This window comes from Pezoporus wallicus, unplaced genomic scaffold, assembly GCF_028554395.1.
Source record: "Pezoporus wallicus isolate ANWC-B61680 ecotype Strahan unplaced genomic scaffold, APGP_CSIRO_Pwel_v1 contig_360, whole genome shotgun sequence".
Classification (NCBI taxonomy): domain Eukaryota; kingdom Metazoa; phylum Chordata; class Aves; order Psittaciformes; family Psittacidae; genus Pezoporus; species Pezoporus wallicus.
The window spans coordinates 4,221,527-4,242,335 of NW_026640059.1; the positions used below are offsets into that span (position 1 = coordinate 4,221,527).

The 20,809-nt window shown below is 40.1% G+C and overlaps 2 protein-coding genes across 5 annotated transcripts; both read right to left on the reverse strand.

Annotated features, from left to right (window-relative positions):
- Positions 1-374: 374 nt before the first annotated feature.
- Positions 375-13,012, reverse strand: LOC130603444 (thiamine transporter 2-like). Of its 3 annotated transcripts, none has more exons than XM_057417217.1 (7): positions 12,981-13,012; positions 6,697-6,773; positions 5,428-5,581; positions 3,449-4,265; positions 2,056-2,248; positions 1,440-1,581; positions 375-627 (listed from the first exon to the last, which is right to left on the reverse strand). In XM_057417217.1, the coding sequence occupies exons 2-7, from the start codon at positions 6,717-6,719 to the stop codon at positions 505-507; spliced, it is 1,452 nt and encodes a 483-aa protein (XP_057273200.1). In that variant the 5' UTR covers positions 6,720-6,773; positions 12,981-13,012; the 3' UTR covers positions 375-504. The 3 variants fall into 3 exon arrangements, with proteins under 3 accessions (XP_057273200.1, XP_057273199.1, XP_057273198.1); XM_057417216.1 differs by lacking the exon at positions 12,981-13,012 and adding an exon at positions 7,709-8,144; XM_057417215.1 differs by lacking the exons at positions 6,697-6,773; positions 12,981-13,012 and adding an exon at positions 7,709-8,144.
- Positions 11,005-20,197, reverse strand: LOC130603445 (thiamine transporter 2-like). 2 transcript variants are annotated; one of them, XM_057417219.1, is made up of 6 exons: positions 19,687-20,197; positions 17,035-17,232; positions 15,875-16,691; positions 14,134-14,326; positions 12,981-13,122; positions 11,005-11,742 (listed from the first exon to the last, which is right to left on the reverse strand). In XM_057417219.1, the coding sequence occupies exons 2-6, from the start codon at positions 17,182-17,184 to the stop codon at positions 11,656-11,658; spliced, it is 1,389 nt and encodes a 462-aa protein (XP_057273202.1). In that variant the 5' UTR covers positions 17,185-17,232; positions 19,687-20,197; the 3' UTR covers positions 11,005-11,655. The 2 variants fall into 2 exon arrangements, with proteins under 2 accessions (XP_057273202.1, XP_057273201.1); XM_057417218.1 differs by having other exon boundaries at positions 17,035-17,200; positions 19,687-20,196.
- Positions 20,198-20,809: the final 612 nt, after the last annotated feature.

Sequence of the window (20,809 nt, forward strand, 5' to 3'; positions counted from 1 at the left end):
AAAAGGAAGGTTAGTGTTTTGTATTTGTGCATCCCCAACAAAGTTATAGGACAGCTGTTACTGCATCAGTAGCAGTATATCTGTATATAGTGGCATGTTTGACGAGGCCTTGGGTGATATGGTTTAGTGTGAGGTGTTCCTGCCCATGGCAGGGGGGTTGGAACTTGATGATCTTAAGGTCCTTTCCAACCCTAACTATTCTATGGTTCTATGTTTTCCTTACGTTCTTGTAACTTCACATTTATGAGGAGTGCACTGTCTCTGTGCAACCTGAAATGACTGCATTTGGCTGTAAACTGAAGTGGCAGTATTGCTATGCTATGCGGTGTTGCAGTAATCCACCTTGGAACACACAGAAGTAGCATCTTTTGGAAAAACAAACAAAACCAACTGGTTTATTGCTATTTAACTTGCTTTAAAAATGTGTGTCACGACTTCCAGCTGAAAAAGTTCAGATGATGCCACCTTCTGCACTGTAGCTTGCAACCATTCCTTTTGTCTCTGTTAATGATCACTGCTTTCACCAACCACATTGGTATTTCTGCAGTTGAGGGCAATCATGGTGTATATGCTTCTGATTAGGAAAATTCCAGCTATGAATGTGAAGTAGCTGCCATAAATGAGAAACTGAGCAATGGCAGTGGGGAAGAAAGATAAGGAAAAATTAAAAACTACTTCTACTCTTAGGTAGTAACTTAAGAGTGTCCCTCTGCTGCTGCCTTCCCTTCCATGCTACCCACACCCCAAAATGATCCCATCTTGAAAGGATTCAAGAAGTCTGGATGCTTGACTTCATACTTTAGGAAGTCTGTGGCTGTAAAATGAGAGGAGGATACTGTACTATGTGCTTCCTCTCCCCACGTCAGTTAAGGGAGGAGGACAGCTATCCTGCACTTCTTGGCTCTTCTCTGAAAAGATGGAAACTAAAGATTTGAACCTCATTCTGTACACAAGTTTAAACTTCATATTTAGAAATTGAATGGGAAATTGTGAGATCACTAACTTCTCAGAATTACAGTAACTTAAATGTGCATCCATGGAAACAATGTATCTTAGAATTACCCTAGTAATAAATCTGTAGGTTGCCTTTCAGCTTGCTTCCTGCTTCTGTTGGGATATTCTGGCAGTAAATATGTGAATTTGAAGCCTTTGAAGAAATGAACAAAACAAAAACAATAGTGAGTAATAGGTGGTGGTCTTTCCCTTCTGCTCTATGAAAACACTCTTAAAATTATTAGAGAAAAGCAAAATTAGCAGGACTGGGGGACAACTAGGTTGCAGTAGCTACTGCCAGTGCACTTCAGATGAACCTGTTTTTCAAGTGAGTAACTGCCCTAAGCTAGGACATAACCCAGTATATTACCAAAGGCTAATAGTGGAGTAGAACCCTCTTTTGGAAGAAGGGAGAGGAACTGAGCAGCACAAGTAATGTAGCTTACCTGAGTGCTGATACCAAGTCCCAGACCTTTTGAATCTACTACAAGAACAGTTAAAATTGTCTGAATCACCAGTGCAACGAAGTTGTTAAAGCCAAACATCAAAGCATAGCGCTCCATGCTTAGATTGACGGCAATCTGAAACCTGAAAATGAATGTGCAGGAGAACAAAATCATGGAGAACAAATACATCTGCAGTTTTACTTATGGGAGGAAGTTTGGGAATAATTTAATGTGCACGGTGAATTCTTCAAAGGACAAAGCCTTAGCTATTAAGCTTCAACAGCACCATTTTGGCAGAAACCTGGCTTCGGTGCTTTTGTGCATCCTACTTATCTTGAGTGGATATTTTAGTTTAAGACTTGTGCATGATCATTTAGAGAGTACTTGTACATAGATCATTAGAGAACTAGGTGTAGGATAAGATTGTTTCTGACTTGGAATAACCTGTTGTAATAGGTCATAAATATAAGCATAATTTTTATAAGCTGGAAATATGTGCTGCTGTCATGACCCATTTAAAAAATTTATTTCTATGAAAGCTTTCAATAAAATTCAGGTAAATTTGAAACTGTGACACTGATTTAAATGAATTAAAACAGTTGTGTCTTATACTTACGTTGCTATTGTTATAAGGAGTATATAACATGCTTTAAAGACAAGGTAACCAGCATAACATGCCCAGATGTTATCAGTAAAGTGCATGAGAAACAGAGAACCAGCATCCATTGCAGAGAAAATTCCCAAAGCCAGTTCTCCAGAAAGATCCCAGTTTACTTTGACATATCCAACTGCCATGGATGTTGCAGAACCTAAAAATGTAAAAGTAGTAATTGGAACTCTGAAACTTTATCCTTCTAAAACCATTGCATAACTGTGTAAATGGATCACACCAGGAGCTCTGGTGACTGTTACAGTTGCAATGGGCTTTGGTAATGGTGTGGTTTGTATTTTCTGCTAGTGGTGTGGGAGACTTCTGTTGGTTTGGGTGTTTTTCTCCTTGCTTACAGAGCCTGCACAAACTGTAGTCCTCTTGAGAAAGTGCCTCATGCCTAAGGCTGGGGGCAGCGGTGCACAGTCTATTATTGCTTTGTTTTTTGACAACTGTGAGCAGAGAGAACAATCCTACCAACCATTTTCTGCCAAAATATAAATGGACTTTTTCCTTCATGGAAAGATCTTTATGAAAAGAAAATCTGTTGCACTCCATGCTTGCTTTTTTTTTTTTAATCTATATATTTTTATTATTTTTCAATGAAAATGTAATTGTAGTTTTTGATAAATTTATGAACTGCATTTCTCAATGCCTTATTGACCTTCACATATAGTAAAAAACTTGACTGTAATATGGTATAAAAGAGCTCCAGGCCTTGAATCATTTTCTGGTTTTTCATGGGGCTTTTTTTGTTTTGTTTTCAGTTGTGGTTTTTGTGGTTTGTGAGTTTTTGGGTTTGCTGGGATTTTTGTAATCTCTGCTTTCCCAGTGTCTCCAATCCTGAGGCATTGATCAGGATACAGATGCAGTCACAGTATATTTATTTGTTCAGGAGCACTTACCCTGAAGTGATCTTTAGTTGACAGTCTTAAACAGACTATCTAGAGCAGAGTAGCTGTTAATATGCTCTTATAATTCTTAAACCACCCAGCTTAAATTATATTTGAGGGAGGCATATGAAAGGTGTCATTGCACAGGGTTTTTGAAGTGTTTACTTTGGGTTAAATTCATGGTCTAAACAGCTGTGATCTTAAACACTTAAAATGCTTTGGCGGAATAAGGCTCCCTTAAGAAAGGAAAGCTTATCTCTATATATTTAAGATTAGTTTCAAAGACTCCACTGATAAAGTTGTAGACCAAAAGCACAATGTGCACACTGTTTTGGGTATTATATATTGGAGGTTGTTGCTGTTGACCTTGGCCCTATTAGAAGAGATAGAAAGGTATGAATGACATTGCTGAAGAATACCATCAGCACAGGACAGGTTAGAAGTAATTGGTAATGATCTTTACTTACCTAGAAAAGTTGCAATTGCTTCAACAGCTCCGTTGTACACCGCAGAGCTGTGAGAGGGGGCTCTGAAGTCCCACAGCACTTGGATATAATTCAGGACCTGGTTAAAGCCTGCTGTAGCCAGAGCCCACCACAGGGACCAGTAGAGAAGTTTCCTAGAGCTGTAGCAATCCCTCAAGTCCTTGCTCAGCTGCACCAGAACCCTGAGCACATGATTCTGTGGCTTGGCATTACCAGCCTGCTGTTCAGGGGCTGGTCCCACGTCAGCAGATGGAGAGCTCTTGTCCTCTTGACAGCTCAGTGGCCTGTCGGAGCTGACCGTAGCCACTGTTTTATGTGTTCCTGGGAGAGCTTCTGCGATCCGTTTCCTGTGGAAGAACATACTCTTCTGGGGCATTGGGAGGAAGAGCGAACACAGGAATGCCAGGGACACAGAAGCCAAAGTAATGGCGTTAAGGTGGAAGTAGGATACATCTGCTAAGGAAACCAGCAGCTGTCCCAGCACAGCACCAGTGGTGGCTGCAACCAGAGTGATACTTCTGCAATAGCTCGTCACTCTCTGATAGTGATCAGTGCTGACAACACTGTAGATGTAGGCGTAATAGGCGACCTCGGTGGCTGTCACCATCCCGTAGAAGAATTCCACTATCTGCATGGCCACCACTCCACGTGCGAAGAGGAGCAAAAGCCACGTGACGATAAAGCTGATGCCTTGGAGGAGGAGGACAGGCTTGTAGCGCATATAGTCTGTAATGAGGAAGACTGGGAGAAGGAGTGCAAGATAGGAGTATGTCCAAACTGGGAAAACCTGGTTTGTAACCTAGAAGATAACAAAAGAAGACTTTTCTTTCTTTTTTCTACTAAATTAATTTGAAATGTTTCTGGGGCTTTTTGATCATGGTGTTGAAGGATCACAGTTGTAACAGGAAACACTGGATTGTGTGAATTGTGCAGGCTTAAATTGCCTTGGGGTTGGACTAGGGGATCTCCAGAGGTCCCTTCCAACCCTAATGATTCTGTGAGTCTTTGAATCTGTAAGCAAATTATGAAACTGTAAATGAGCTCCTTCAGGAGGCAAACACAGTAATGCTAGGCTCCACTAATAGGTAGATTGGCTGAAAAATAATTCCAGTAAAAGCCTATTTTTCTGCCTTAATATTTGCTACTGCACATCAGGAATTACTGTTCTTCATATTAGCTGTATGTGGGTGAACCAATCTTGTCTTTTCTAATTATACCATAGCTCCATGACTCAGCTACTTGTTAACGATGCCCACTGTTGTGGGGAAGTGTACACCCAAGGCAGTCAGTGCTGAACAGAGGAACAGAGCAAAGGCAACTTGAAGCACAAGGTCTTGTCCAAAAAAAAAAACAAACCCCAAAACCCCACACAAACAACAAAACCCACCAAAACAAAAACCCACCACCAACAATAAACCTCCCCCCCCAAAAAAAAAAAAAAAACAAAACAAACACCCCAGCAGGTAAACAGACAAAAAAAACCCAAACCCTACAGCTTTTTAAAGTATGAATCTGGCCCCACAGGCTAATGAATGTATAGGGCAGCCCTGTAATGTAGGTAGCAATCCAACAGCTCATCTGGGGAAGTCCCCTTGGTTATCATTTGCAATCACTGTGTCATTGTCAGTGTAATCCATTCTGTGGTAAGTATAAATAAGTCTTAGTGTTGCCCCTCTTCTGAGGTTCTAGGCTGAGAGGAGCCAGTTGACCTGACTTTGCTGAAAATATCAGTTTCTTGAACAACCATAATAGTGGCTTCAAAGTCTTAAGAATGTAGGGACTTCAGTTTTGACTTTCTGCAAGAGAGGGGACTCCTTAATCTTTTCCAGAAGCATCTTACATATGAGTTTCCACATAAAATATACCTGTATTACTGAACACTTCATCTTGCCTTCAGTTATTGGTATGCAAGTAAGAGTTAATGCTTTAAGCATTTAATTATTACTTAAAAGAATAGTTACTTCTTCAATTGTTAGGTTTTTGTCTGGTCCAGTTAGATAAGGAGTGAGAAAAGATTCTGATGGCCTCATCGTGGAGAAGAATCCATTTGCACATATGATCAGTGTGGGATTAATCCAGCTGCGGCCTACGGCTCCCTTCCAGCAATACATAGTCCTAAACAAAGAAAGAAAAAATAGAGCACAACAGGAATTTTATAAAGATTCTCTTCACAGTTGTTAAAAACTCATTTGCAAGTTTACTTTTAAACTGTCCTTACCCACAGCCCTGCTGAAGCCATAACCAGCAGCTTACTCTGGGCTTGGCAGATGGCTGGCAATGGTGGGGGCTGTCGGGAATGGTGACCCAGAGTTCTTGCTGGTATGCAAACATGACCATAATCCAGTTATCTTGCTTTCTAAATAGTGGGCAGCCTGGACCATGTCCAGCTCTCCTGCACAGCAGCAGGCTGCACATGGGGATCTCATCTCAGGTAGGGATGCCTTGAGGTTAAGAAATTCCTTGCCGCAACAAATTATGGATAAATGATTAATAGCACATTAACTTTGAAATCTTAATTAAGTGGTATAAAGGCTTGCTGTGAATATATAATCCTTTAGACATAGCTGTTGACCAAATCTGGGACTAGGATTGAATCTAGCTGCACTTAGCCTCTTTCTAAGGAGGAATTGATAAAGCAAGAAGGTCCTTCCTGAATCTTGCACCTCAGTGGGAGGTATCACTGACGGTTTTGTTCTACCATGCCCTCTTACGCAGTAAATAATCAAACGTACTTTGCTAGTGAGTCTTGTAAAACCACTGTCACATTTACCATTGAAATTAAAGTATGTTCTTGCCTCTTGTGAGTGAAGTGCATGACACCGTCTGTGACACCCAGTTCTGCTAATGTTTCTCTCACTAAACCTGCCAGTGATTACAGATGCAGCTTGTAAATGAACAACTTGGATCAAAGTGCATTGGTGGCAGTAAGCTCCAGCCTTTGTATTGTCTACCAAAGGTTGTTTTTAGTGACAGAATTGAGTGGATGTATCGTAGTGAAAGGATGAAGTTCCATTACAATCTCACTTCTGAATGAGTGAAACTGTGAGATTAAGGTTCTATGTCAGCATGCTCAAGAAGACTTTTTCTTTTTTTTTTGTTTTTGGTTAATTTGCAGCCTGAGAGCCAAGTGGAACAATAGAAGTACAAGCCTTTCTGCAGACCATAAAAAGCCACCAGTCAGCTTGCAACCCATTTTAAGCTCAGTTTCTTCAAAATGCTTTAATATTTACCATATTTCTTGCACTTTAGTCATTTTAGTGGGGAAAGAAAGATACAGAAACTATCTGCTCATGGTACCTGCTCAGTCCTAGAAAAAAAGAATATTGACTTCATTTTTGAAAGTAATGATCAAAAGGAAAAGTGGGATTTGTTTCTTCACAGTAGTTGGCTGCAAAAAGAAGTCTAAAGAGATTAGGGGTTGGGGTTTCTAAAGCTTATTTTGCTTGTTTTGCCTTAGAAAGTCAATTCCACTGTTCCTGGAAAGCAAGCAAAACAATGTTCTGAAACATAACAGAATGAAAGCAACACATTGATATTTAATCAAGCTGTTACAAGCTATTCCTTTTAAATAGCAGAATTTTTTACATCAGACACTTTCATAAGTGCTTATACTTGCACTGTGTGATTGTATTTATTAAAACTTAGCATAAATAGTATGTTGTTAAGGCAGTATTTCTGTGACCTCAGAGGAATGTTACAAAAACCAGTCTGAACCTTAAAACTTTATTTTAAATTATTGCCTCTAATTACCATCTTTCTCTTACAAATTGCTGCATATAGAATCATAGAATAGTTAGGGTTGGAAAGGACCTTAAGATCATTTAGCTCCAACACCTGTGCCATGGGCAGGGACACCTCACATTAAACTATGTTACCCAAAGCTCTGTCCAACCTGGCCTTGAACGCTGCCAGGGATGAAGCATTCACAGCTTCCCTGGGCAACCCATTCCAGTGCCTCACCACCCTAACAGGAAAGAATTTCCTTCTTATATCCAGTCTAAACTTCCCCTGTTTAAGTTTTAACCCGTTACCCCTTGTCCTGTCACTACAGTCCCTAATGAATACAGCCTATACTATCTTTAGATCTGCTTTGAAATATTTTGATAGCTACCTCTTCAAAATAAAACTACATTAAAACCTGGACTTATCAGTAACATCAGCATAATCTTGCATTACTTGCAAATGCACTGAGAACATGAGTGGCCAGCATGCTTCCAAATAACTCCAAAAGTAACGAATTACCTGTCAAAGCTGCGGCTGTGGTGCATTTCCTGTGGATTCATGTGCAGTTTCTTCCTAGGATGACTTCTGTCTTTTGGAAGAGAAGTCAGAAACCACCCTTCAGGATTGCAGGTAGTAAGAAATTTCTGCCTGTTTCTTAAAAGTTCATTCTAGACTTCATAAAATGTTAACAGACTTTATATAATAATAATTCAACAGAGTTCTTGCTTGCAGAATTTATCCATGAAGATTGCAGGGGAAGCTTTTTCCTTTACAGGTTTTGTCAGCAAACTAATCTAATTTTTAGATAAAGCTTTAAGACTCACAGTGGCTAATGATTAATACAAACTGACATAGCAGGAATGCAATCATGATTGCATTTCTGTGTTACTGAATACCTTTAAAAGCTTTGGACTCTGATTCATGGGTAAAACGCAGCATCCATTTTACAGTTCGGGCTCACCCTGACCTACTCCTGTGCATAGTGTGGTGGCCTCTGGGCTCATGGGGTCTTTTCTATCCGTCCTGGCTTTGCTGGGGATGAGGGGAGGTAGGACATCCAACAACTCATACTATTAGTTGCCCAGGAATTGGTTCCATATAAGGACCAATCTGTCATTTAAGAGTAAATTGACAAGAAGATGAGCTTCTAAGTCTATCCTCTAGGCTGAAAAAGTCAAACCTGAAGTACTTCAGAAAAATGCTGCTGCTTTGCTTTCCTTAACTCAGTGATTATTTATTTTTAATTTAATTATTCTATTGTATTTTTTTTAATTGTTTTTCTTAGGCTGGGCTCCCTACACCTTCCGCTGTTTGTCAGAGGGCAGAGTTAACTGTGAAGCCTGTTGTTGGAGTGGGTATTGACAGTGGGAGCATGCTGTGGCACAAGGGGCTCTGTATACTATTCAGAGCAGCTCTGTGAGCTGAACAGAGCCTGGTCTTGTTCTACAGGTGGGGAAAGCTCTCACACCACTTGGAGTGGGTAGTGCAACCAGGCAGGCAGTGTTCAGAGAAGCCAGGCTTGCCTCTGCATTTCTTTACCAGTGATTACAGAGAAAGGGAAAGAACCAGTGAGAAGATGCTGCTGGGTAGGTCTACTGGACTGCTGAAAGGTGGCTGCTGACTAGCATTTCTCTGGTAACCTGTGTGGTGCTGGGTTAATACCTTCTTGCTTTGAATGCAAAGATACAATTTGTTTGCTGCCTTGTTGGCCAGAACTGGGCTTATCAGCTCGCTGGACTGTACCTTCATAGAAGACTAGTGCCCAAACCTACCAGTGTTTCAAAGGTAGGTAGTGTTGTGTTGAAAGGGGGGTGTAGCTATGGGGAGCGATGTGCTTGGCTTTGGTTTTTCATATTTGCGTGGAGTCCATTAGTATGCTGAGAGAAAGATAAAGAGTGAATGCTAAAACCTTCAAGGACAGGTGGATTGGTTCAGTTTCCTTTTCCTACAGAACTAGGGCCTGTGGTTCCAGCCTTATAACCTGCTTAGCCTCAACTACTTCCACTTCAAAGAGTGTAAGTACAAGAATACACAGGTAGATGTGTGCATCTTACTGTTTTGGATGAAGTCTCTGGTCCCTGGGTTAACACTGATTCACAGCTGAAAACGTGGGGTAACATAAGGTCTTACCGTTCTCTTCTGCTTCCAATGTGTTATGTCCTTCATAACACTTTGAAGAGCTGTCATCTTCCTTTTCTATTCCCCCAGTGCTCCAAAGTCCCAACCTCGGAATCTTTCTTTTGGAAATTCAAGAGAATAGGAATAGAGTTTTTTTCTTTTCTTTCTTTTTTTTTTTTTTTAAGTCTTATCTGTTTTACAAAAAGTACTTTCTACATCTGCAAAACACATACATTGTGTCTACTTGGTTCCTTTGCTCCTTACTGGCATCCCATGTACATGGAAGGCAGTGAGTTCTGACCAGTTCAGAACGGAGGAATTTTTATTGTTATTTCTACCAACTTTTCTAGATTCTTTCCTGCAGCTTATTATTGCCTTTTTTTTTTCTTTTTTGAGATGTGACACAGAAATATTTGTTAACTTTCTGTACCAAAGGCAGTTTGAGACTGTGGAGCTGGACATACCATGTTCTTTTTCATTGAAACAAAGTCTAGTTAGATTCTAGTCCAGGACTAGTACCTAATTCTTGAACTAAATGCCTCAAGAGCATTTAGTAGTAGTAATCTGGGTGACATGGTTTAGTGGGAGATGTCCCTGCCCATGGCAGGAGGGTTGGAACTAGATGATCTCAAGGTCCTTTCCAACCCTAACTATTCTATGACTCTATGATTCTAAGAGAAGATTCCTACTCACAAGAAAAAGTGAAATAAAACAGTCTTTGCTCTACTGGACTTTGTCCTTGTTTCTTCAATCAGGAATATCATGCCCTTGATTTTGCAGTAATAAAAGATACTTACTACTCAGTGGAGACTAAGTAAATCTGCTTTTACAGCTGTTCTGCTTAGAAGCAGTTTATAACAGAGAGTGCCCACGCAAAACACGATAGTAAACTAAAAGCCTAGAAAATTAGCTGGGTTCATTTTGTCAAGTCATACTGATTGTTCTTATTACTTGAAACAAATTGATTCTCTCCTGTCTGTTTTCACCTCTGGACAGTTTGTCTAGTTGCAGTATATGACAACTGTATGAAAAGCACATAGGTCTGTAGAAATGATAGCTTGTGTGTCTACAGGAATAATATTATTCTTTAAATGTCAAGTAGCATCTATTTTTATTAGAAGTAGGTATTGGAAGCTAGAAGCAAATAGCAGTACAGAAATAACTTCAACATATGGATATAATTTATATTAAACTAGGCATTCACTATGCAAACTCATTTATAGCCCCTTTTTTCTTCTCCTGGACTAACTGTCCTTTGTGCTGGACTAAATTAGCTGTAGGACTTGAAGCTTCTTGATAAATTCTGAGATGCTGATCCTGCCAAATCCTTGGACAAAATCAATGGACCTCCTTCATTTGGCACTCAAAAGCACATATGATGCTAGCTTTTCGCTTCAGTTATAAATTTTCTTTTGATGTTTGTGTTAATCTGGAGCTTTCCTGTGCAGAATAAGCTGAATTTCTCCACAATGTATTTCTCTGGTTTTAGTCTGTATTACTCAGTCCTTTTTTGATTTTTTTTTTTCTTTTGCTGTTGAAATGGGAAGACACTCAGTCTTGAATTTAATTTTACTGGAAGCACAAGGAAAGGAGGAAGGGGTTTCATTTTGTTTTGACTCTGAAGTTTTTTCATTCTGGATTGAGATTGTACTGAGTCCATAGCAGTGTTTAGGTCGTGGCTTTCAAGTGTGGGCTGAGCAGTGTTTTAGTGAAACTTCTCAGATAGGTTGTGCAAACCCTGCTTTTCTGAACCCTTGTGTGCAAAATGCCTGCTTCTGACATGGGCTTTTAAATTAGAAGGGAGGAGCCTGTCATCAAATTGCCTGTAGTTAGGAAAGAATATAATGATGCAAGTACAGCCCCTTCTTCCTTGGTTCCTTGGTGGGGAGATAGACCCCTTAACTTTCTTGCATAAGCAAAGGTGCATGGAAGCAGCTTGCCAACACCATATACAAGAGCTAGAATAAGCAAGGCAGGGTTAACTCTAATCTCTGCCATTGTGCACAGTGCAATGCCAAGATGGTTGCTCTATCCTTGTATGTAAATAACTTCTATCAAGCTATTTGTAAGCAAGTAAATAAGAACCTAAAGCAACTTATCTTTTTCTTCTTGGCACAGTGCTATTATGATGATCTCTTAGCTGGCATATGTTGTAATAGAATGCTGTAATGATTCAGCATAGCTTTTCAGGGCTGTGTTGTACATTCATCTTGCACTGCTGTTCCCTGCATGCTGCAGCAGAAACTTCTCCTGCTAGGGTATGGCCATGTGAGGTTGTCTGCCTGACTCATACAGCCATGTTATATAGCCAGCTACAGTTGCTCTTCATAAGATCTTGTTATTTTCCTTTAGCATTTGCTTGAGACAAGTGTGCAAATGCTTCTGATCAAGAAAATTCCACTTATGACTGCAAAGTAGCTGCCATAAATTAAAAACTGGGAGGGGGAGAGAAAAAGACAAAGGAATTAATGAAAAACACATTAGGAAAACATTGCTGGTTTTTTTTGTTGTTGTTTTTTTTTTTTTTTTTTTTTTTTTTTGAGATGTCAAGCACTCTTTTGTTTACCTGTGTTCTGGCACACTTTTTTTATGCTCAAGTTTTTACTTTGTGATTAAGCAAAATCTTAGCTTTTCCAGCAAACAGCAGATCTTTGAGGAATAGAGAACTGCCCCTTGCTTCCATTCTTATGCCTCTTAATTAACATCAGGGGGTAAAGGATAGGAACAGGATTTTTTTCTATTTGTGCAAAATCTAGAAGTAGCTTCATTACCCGTGGTCATGAATATTGCAAGTGACTTTTGATCAGTGTTTCCAACAACAGAGGCAAGGCTATTTATGAAGTCTTCATATTCCTGTCCTTAATTTCAAAGTTTTGGTTTTAGTGTTTAATTCAATCTTTAATTTTTTAAAATTACTTCTGCCTTCACTGTGTGGAATATCTGAATAGCTTTAGTCTTCTTCCATAGAGTAGGAAGCTGCCTCAGCTGAGATCGCATTTAAGAAAGTGCTGAAGTCGGTACATTTCACTTCATTCTGACATGAGTGGAATTGGGCTGACTGAAGTTAGGGACACTTTTGAGGTACCATATCCCACCCCAACTTAAGTGCGCAAGCTATGGGCAAGACACTTTATTATTCACATTGAGATACAGACCAGGTTTGCTTCTGCTCTGGAACGAGAAGGCAGGTGTCCTTCCTTTTCACATGAGCTGAAATTAATTCATTAATCTAGGCTGTGTTTCACAGCCTTGAACTTTCCTAACAACATGTAGCCATGTTGATTCTACATCTAAGAAAATCAGAGGATGCTATTCAGTGTCCTATTAATTAGCAATCTGATCAGATAGCAGTGCCTCATTATTTATTCTCTGCTGTATTTGCCTTTGAATAGTTAAAGACCAGTATCTGTAATCCTAAATATTGCACTAAAAGTTGAAAGGGAATAATTATGGTAGGCATGAGGGAAAAGCAAGATGTATAGATTTCTATAGAAGAAAGAGGGAATTAAATTGTCCTTTGGAATAGCAATTTCTTTCTTGGTAAGCTTTTGAAAATTAAGTAAATTAAGTTAAATTAATTAAATTACTATTAACTTACTTCCTGTTTACTTAATCAAAATTAAGTAAATTAATTTTTAATTAAGTAAACAGGAAGTAAGTTAATAACACTTACCTGAATCACTATGTCCAGTCCCAGGCCTCTTGAATCCACAATAACTACTGTAAGAATGGTCTGAATCACCAGTGCAATAAAGTTGTTGAATCCAAACACCAAGGCATAACGTTCCATGCTCAGGTTGACTGCGATCTGGAACCTAATATGAGACTGGCATATCAATTACTTCACACTGGGTGGAAAGCTGTTGCCTTCCATTTACTTGATGAAGGGAAACGATTCAAGCAGATGATATATGGAGGACAGAGTAAATGATGTTTCATTTGTTTGTAGAATGGACTGAAATGGTTCAGGTGTGATCCACTATAATGTACTAACAACCACCAAAATGAAAATAGAAGATTCACTTGGTTTCATTCAAGATAGATAGGCATAATCTTGTAATGCATTTCAGTATAGCAGGTTTTTCAAAAGTTGTCTGAATAATTTGGGGTTTTGACATATGCATCTGGCATTTTTGTTACCAAAATAGTATGGTATGTCTAAAGATGTTCCAATCAATAAAATAACTGGTGTAATAAAAATGTGTTATATTTATTACACAGATTAAATATAATATTTGTTATTCTATTTTCATATTTCTGACAACAAAATAGCTTGCTCTCCTAAGAGATATTGTCTGAGTTTATCTAATGTTCTCCTTTTATTCCTGCTTTACATCATAATATTATTAAGGATTCTATGTGTAAACCTACGCTGGGAAACACTATGCCAAACACTTTCTTGCATTCTTGTTTGCAGCATGGTAAAAGTGTATCAGCAAGGTGGTTGAGATATCAGGGGATCTTAAAGGATGGTTGTCAAAGAATTCTTGTCTCTACTGTTCAATTTGCATCTTTCATGTCAGGAAGGAGGAAAATAGTGTATATGTTTTGCTCTTACTATTGCCTTTAGTAATAAAGATATGTTGTACCTTGTTTAGTTTCTACCTGGTAAATGTTCAATGTCCTTTTGGTAGTTTTTCTTTCGTGGGTATTTAGAAAAACAAAATCTACATAACTAGACATTTAAGTGTCCTTGTCTTTACCTAATCAGTTATGTCCAGCATTAGATCAGCTACCTCTGAGTAAAAGGAGGGATGCCCAAAGCAAATCTGAAGCACTGTTAGTATTCTGTGTGCAACGGCAGCACTGTAAGGTTTTATACTTACGTTGCTATTGTTATGAGGAGCATATAGCATGCTTTGAAAATGAGATAGCCAGCGTAACATGCCCAAATGTTGGTAGTGAAGTGCATGAGAAGCAGAGAAACAGCATCTATTGTAGAGAAGACCCCTAAGGCCAGTTCTCCAAAAAGGTCCCAATTAATTTTCATGTATTGTACTGTGAAAGATGTTACTGAGCCTAGGAAAAGAGAAGAAAACATGTAAATGTTGTATCTGTTCTATAGTATATATCTCCAAATCTTGCCACTCATGCCAAAAGGCGATGCTGAATAATAGAGTAGTTCTGAAGTGTTTTGAAAGCACTTCTAATTACTTCTGAAGTCATGCAGGTGACTGGTCATTTTTAGATAACTGCATAAATTAAGTCTTTGCCATTCCATTCTTTATATTTTATTCCACTTCACATGATAAACTGTTATGTAGAAGGATTCATTATTTAGCTGTCTCTACCCAGCCTATATTTCTAGAGAGAGAATCAGGGACACAGTTTGGAGCTCAAGAAGAACAATTCTTCCAGCTTGTACTTTATAAGTAAGCTAGTAAACCTTCTTGTTTAATAGTTTAGCTCTGTGCAGCTCATAAAGGGGCTAAGTGGTCAGAAAAGGGAGTTTTGTGTGATACCAACTGAGTTTATTCAGGGAACTGAGGATTGACAGTTTGCTTTTGGTGGGCCTGCTATAAAGGTGTTGAGCTGTTGAGAAAGGAAGCACCTGACTGTTCATCTTAGGAGCCTCTTGGAATTTGAAAACTTCTGCACCTCTGCAATGAGAAATAAATGATTCCATGAGAGAAAGGAATTCATCAAGGAGCAGACACTTCAGGAGTTAAGTGCTTCTAATTCATGATTCAGTTGGTCTATTTTGTTGCCTACTTCAAGACAAGAGTAATTTTTAATCTTTGAAGTATCTGTTTCTCCTTGATAACTGTAATGACTAGTTATGATATAGATGTGTTTATTTTTTTCCCTGGTGGATCACACCCCATTGTCTTGTGCAAGTTGTTTACAGCAGCACAATAGAATATGAGAAACACTGCCAATTCAGGGTGGTATATTCTGATGTTACCTTTCAATAACATCACTTTGCTTGCCTGGTGTGGGCATCTGCTTCCAGAGCAAAAGTGTAATGATTAATGTCAGTAACAATGAATTCAATAAATTCTTTTCCTGCAAATCTCTGTATCCTGGAATAATGAAAATTCCTTTTTTTGGTCATGCTGCATAAGAGTATTTAACTGGAAAAAGATCTTAGTGTGAAAGGGTTATGTTGTTTTTTCTGTAAAAAAAAAACAACAACAACTGCAAATAATGAAAAAATTCTCATCTGTATAAACTGGTACCATTGTTATGAAAGCTGTGTGATACTTTGTCTGGGAGCAAAGAAACACCCAACAACCTCATTCAAAGAAAGATGGGTGTCCCTGAGTGGATTTAGCACCTGAATGTGAGTCTGTGTGACTTGTACATGTTCTTCATACTGGTAGGATAAAGTTGGGTGTTCCAGTTTGTCCCAGTCCTAAAACTGAAAAAAAACACCCCAAACCAAACCAACCAAAACAACAAGCATAGCTTTCATTTGAACGATTTTGTACCTCAACGACCTAGGTCTTGAATGCAGAATGCATACACTGACTTCCTGGAGTGTAAGCGATGGAATGTCCTTTAAAAGTGTTCTGAAGTAAAACGTTAGAGACTGGTTTTATGATAGATGCTTAGACACTGACTTACTCAGAAAAGTTGCAATTGCTTCAACAGCTCCGTTGTACACCGCAGAGCTGTGAGAGGGGGCTCTGAAGTCCCACAGCACTTGGATATAATTCAGGACCTGGTTAAAGCCTGCTGTAGCCAGAGCCCACCACAGGGACCAGTAGAGAAGTTTTCTAGAGCTGTAACAATCCCTCAAGTCCTTGCTCAGCTGCACCAGAACCCTGAGCACATGATTCTGTGGCTTGGCATTACCAGCCTGCTGTTCAGGGGCTGGTCCCACGTCAGCAGATGGAGAGCTCTTGTCCTCTTGACAGCTCAGTGGCCTGTCGGAGCTGACCGTAGCCACTGTTTTATGTGTTCCTGGGAGAGCTTCTGCGATCCGTTTCCTGTGGAAGAACATACTCTTCTGGGGCATTGGGAGGAAGAGCGAACACAGGAATGCCAGGGACACAGAAGCCAAAGTAATGGCGTTAAGGTGAAAGTAGGATACATCTGCTAAGGAAACCAGCAGCTGTCCCAGCACAGCACCAGTGGTGGCTGCAACCAGAGTGATACTTCTGCAATAGCTCGTCACTCTCTGATAGTGATCAGTGCTGACAACACTGTAGATGTAGGCGTAATAGGCGACCTCGGTGGCTGTCACCATCCCGTAGAAGAATTCCACTATCTGCATGGCCACCACTCCATGTGCGAAGAGGAGCAAAAGCCATGTGACGATGAAGCTGATGCCTTGGAGGAGGAGGACAGGCTTGTAGCGCATATAGTCTGTAATGAGGAAGACTGGGAGAAGGAGTGCAAGATAGGAGTATGTCCAAACTGGGAAAACCTGGTTTGTAACCTAGAAGAGGGAATATATGTTTTGTTATTCTTGAGGAAATGAAACTCATCTTTAAAAGATTATGTAGGAGCAAGCTTTTGCCCTGAAGGAATTAATAAAACATATATCCGCACTAAAGCAACATGTGATTGTTGAGCGGGCAAATGGATCTTAAATCTCTTAAATGGATCTTTTATTTATATTATCTGCTGCAAGCTGTAACCTACCAAAACTGGTTGCAGTTGTGGGGTTTTTTTGTTGTTTGGGTTCTTCTTCTTCTCTTTTTTTTTTTTAATCTTATAAAAAATTGTTTCAAGTTTTACTTTTCTATTTTTCTGCTCCGTACATGAGAGTAAAACCATACCTCATCTGTGGTCAGGTTTTTCTCTGGTCCTGTTATATACGGTGTTAGGAAAGGTTCTGATGGTTTCAGCATGGAGAGGAATCCGTAGAGGCAGAGAATCAGGGTGGGAAAAGTCCAGGTGTTGCTTTCCTCCTGCTTCCAGCAGTCCATGGCCTCTGCAGGGAAGCTGAGGAGGAAGTTTTAGAAGGATGATGCTGCCTATGCAAGTGTCTTGTAACTGATTTTGATTTTGTGGTCTCTAATGCTCAGGGATGCTCTTTAGAGGCTGGAATTTGGAAAACATTTTTCTTCATGATGTTAAAGTGAACAGCTTTTCCTTACATTTGTCTGCTTTGTCTTTGTAGGTAGAGTATAAAGAATGGTTTGGGATATCTTTAACTGGGAGATAAACCTTGCTGTCATTCAACCTGCACTGACTAAGCTAACCACAGGAAAAGCCTTTCTAGACAAAAGTTGCTGAAGACAGCTGAGCACTGAAATTTCACTTGGCACCGTGACAAGTACCTTGTTGAATGCCAAGTAACTAGTTCACCCCCTAGATGTGTATTGTTTTGCTGTTATGGATAGCTGGTAACTTTGCAGCCTAACAGATGAGAGTCACTAATAAATATAGAAAGGATGTCAAGCCACATCCTAAGGTGGAATTAACTGTGTCAGAAGTGCAGTTTGATACAGACATTCTATTTTCAATCTATCTACAAAAGAAGTCACTGAAGATAATAGTTCACTCTAAAAGCAAATGAAGCAGATATTTTGTTCTTGTATCTAGCCAAGACTGATGGAATAAATTAAACTTTGCAATTCTGCTGTACAGAGCCCAAAGAGAAGTCAAAATGAGTGTAATTGGGGGTATGCAAAGGAACCAGTAAGTTATACTCCATATTCATGTTTGTATAGGCAATGTCAAGAGTCTAAATGTGTACAATTTACCTTTTGGAGTGGTCTGGAGGTTGCTTGTTTTTCTCCAATTTTTTTTTTTTTTCCTTTTCTTTAGTTTCTGTAAAACCTGAAGAAAGATCTCTCCAAAAACAGTCCCAAAAAATCCCATACCTGTTGGCTATGTCACTCCAGATTGGATGGGCAGAGGATCATTTTATAGGTTGTGATACATAATGTATAAGGCAGCAGGCATTATGCATCTTCTTTTCTAACTTCACTCCATGGTGCATATTTTTCTAATGGCCTGATGCACTAAGAAATGGGTGCAGATCAAAGGGAATTTAAATTATTTAATTTTATGCATAACGGCTGAAATCACTGACATGTCATGGTTTACAGCAGCAATAAACTTAATGCAGTTCTGCAGTGTGAACCACTAGAGGGCAAACTGATCCCAGAGAAGGAAAAACGTGCATGAGAAGAATGTGAGACGCAGAGCGCTCAAAGAAAGAAGTGTTTATGTTCCTCTTTCCTCCCCAGTTGTAATAGCTTCTGCTGCAAGCGTGGCTTTGGCAGGACCAGTTTTGGCCCTGCCCAGGATAATACTCACTTAGTCATAGTAACATCCTCTTTCACATGATAATCATTAAAGTGTTACAGTACCCTAACACATCATGTGAATGCTTCATGTGGTACTGACAGGTTCTGAGAAAGGCATCAAGAAGAGGGGGGATGAAGTGCATCTGTAGCACTGTAATGAAGAATATTTGTACAAGTTAGCTCTGTGACCTATCCAGGTTATATTTTGTCCTTCCCAGCCTAGATTCTCCACTCCAGTCTTGGATCTTGCCATGTTTGCTCTCCCCCTGCTAGTCTGTGTGACTCAAAGGCAGCAGGTCTCACGGATCCTTTCAAAATGTCTTGAGCCCTGGGAGGTGAGTATGGCATACTGCTGTATTCCCAGGGCTCACAGGGTGCTGTGTGCTGCACCTCTGATTCTGTCCATCTGTGCCAGGGCTGTGTCATTGCATATAGTAATTTCTGTTTTGAGCTATATAGAGAAAAACTCAAGGTGTGCCCTGGTCACTGCAACCCTCCAGTCTCAGCATGTGTTGTTTGGGGTTTTCTGCTAGACATGTAACTCTAGCCTGTAGATACACTCCGAGGCAGCTGTGTTAGGTTGCAAGGTAAGTCAGATGAGAAGTTTGCCACTCAATTTAAGCAGCTGTGCAGGAAAAACCTGCCGCTGGTGTTGAGCTTGGAAATGAGGTGGGCTGAGGGCTGTCTTGGGGAGTGGGAGGTGCGTGCTGCTTCATCCACAGCAAGGTGAGTGCTTGCCTTAGATCCCAGCCCTTTGCCATCAGTGAAGGGCTCTATTGCAGACTCGCCTCTACCAGCTGCTGGTATAGTTGATGCTTTCTGCGTTCATAACTAAAAACCTCTGACAACAAGAACTGTACCTCAGCGCTTAAGGTGGAGGAATCCAACTTGCTCCCCGTCAACTACCCCTTATAATTGATTTGTCTTTTATAAATCTAGATTTTTCTTAACTTTTGGAGAGATGATGGGATGTCTTGGTGTCATTCAGCAGCAAAGCAGTCCTCTGTTTCTTTTTCCCCCCACCAATTTTTGGGTAGTATTGGAGCTGTCAGCTCTTTCCCCACACAGCCTGACCCAGCCCCCCAGTTCCCCACCAGATTGCTCTCTTCTTTCCTCCCTCTTTCCCTTATTGTTGCAGGATTTTTGATTTTTGAAGTTCATATATAGTCATACCTTGTCTGCTGAAGCTCTTCCTTTCTTACTTCCAAGGGAGAGGTTCCCTTTTAGTATTTCCAGCTTTTCTCCTGGCTGTCCTGTGTGTATTACAGCTACTGGACTCTATTTGGTTTTTGTGCCTTTCCTGTTCTTCTGGAATTCCAGCTTGCTCTGATGACACCTCCTTTGAAAACATTTCCAGCTGGCTTGCTTTCAGCATCCTTAAAGGAACAGCCAGATAATCCTGCCCTGTCCTGGCCCAAAGGCAGCAGTAGATTGAAACACACAGTACTGTTTGTTGTTTGGCTGGCAGAAAACCAATAAAGCTCATCCTGTTCACAAATAATTTTGGATCTATCTGACATAGGGTAAGTGGCTTGAGACCCACCTGTGCTTCAAATTGGTCTGTATTAAAGCAGAACAGTAGTTATGTGTGGGCAATGACAGATGAGAGAGAACAACTACCAGTGTTGTAAGATATAAATGTTTCCCCACTAAATATATGGGTTTTCATACCATTCTGGCAGGTTTTAAAAGTAAAACCCTCTGCTCTTCTTCCCAAGGACTGTTTTTTGTTAGCAAATTTCTCAGATCTTTCTACTGAAGATGGAGATGGCCCTATACTCACCTGCAGAATAGCCTGTGGGACTCACAACAGTTAAGTATACTATCTTAAATGTATAGATTTGCACAAAAAGTAGAATCATTGAATCAACTAGGTTGGAAAAGGCCTTTAAGATAATCAAGTCTAAGTGTGTACCTACAAATCTAGATCCACTCCCACCCTGGTCCTACAACATTTAGGTCTGGAATAAGGGATATAATACATGTTTGGGCAATGCGCTCAAGATGTATGAGCAGCATGCAGCTGTGGCAAAGAAAGCCAACAGGATGCTGGGTTACATCAACAAGGCATCACCAGCAGTGATAAAGATGCCATTATTCCACTCTACTCACCACTTTTCAGGCCACACCTGGGACAGTGTGTTCAACTTTGGTCCCCACTATAAAAAAAGATATAGATAGGCTGGAGTAAGTCCAGAGAAGATGATATGCCCTAGTGCGCCACAAAGATGATCAGAAGACTGGGAAGCCTGCCACATGAGGAAAGCCTGAGAGAGCTGGGTTTGCTCAGCCTTGC

Coding starts and splice junctions, on each gene's coding strand:
- LOC130603444 (XM_057417215.1), bottom strand. CDS start 7,749: ATGAATCCACAGGAAATGCACCACAGCCGCAGCTTTGACAG. Junction 4,266..5,427: donor AAAACCTAACAATTGAAGAA/GTAACTATTCTT, acceptor GTTATCTTCTAG/GTTACAAACCAGGTTTTCCC. Junction 628..1,439: donor GACTTGGTATCAGCACTCAG/GTAAGCTACATT, acceptor GCCATTGCTCAG/TTTCTCATTTATGGCAGCTA.
- LOC130603445 (XM_057417219.1), bottom strand. CDS start 17,184: ATGGACTGCTGGAAGCAGGAGGAAAGCAACACCTGGACTTTTCCCACC. Junction 13,123..14,133: donor CTCCTCATAACAATAGCAAC/GTAAGTATAAAA, acceptor GTCTCATATTAG/GTTCCAGATCGCAGTCAACC. Junction 11,743..12,980: donor GACTGGACATAGTGATTCAG/GTAAGTGTTATT, acceptor TCCCCCTCCCAG/TTTTTAATTTATGGCAGCTA.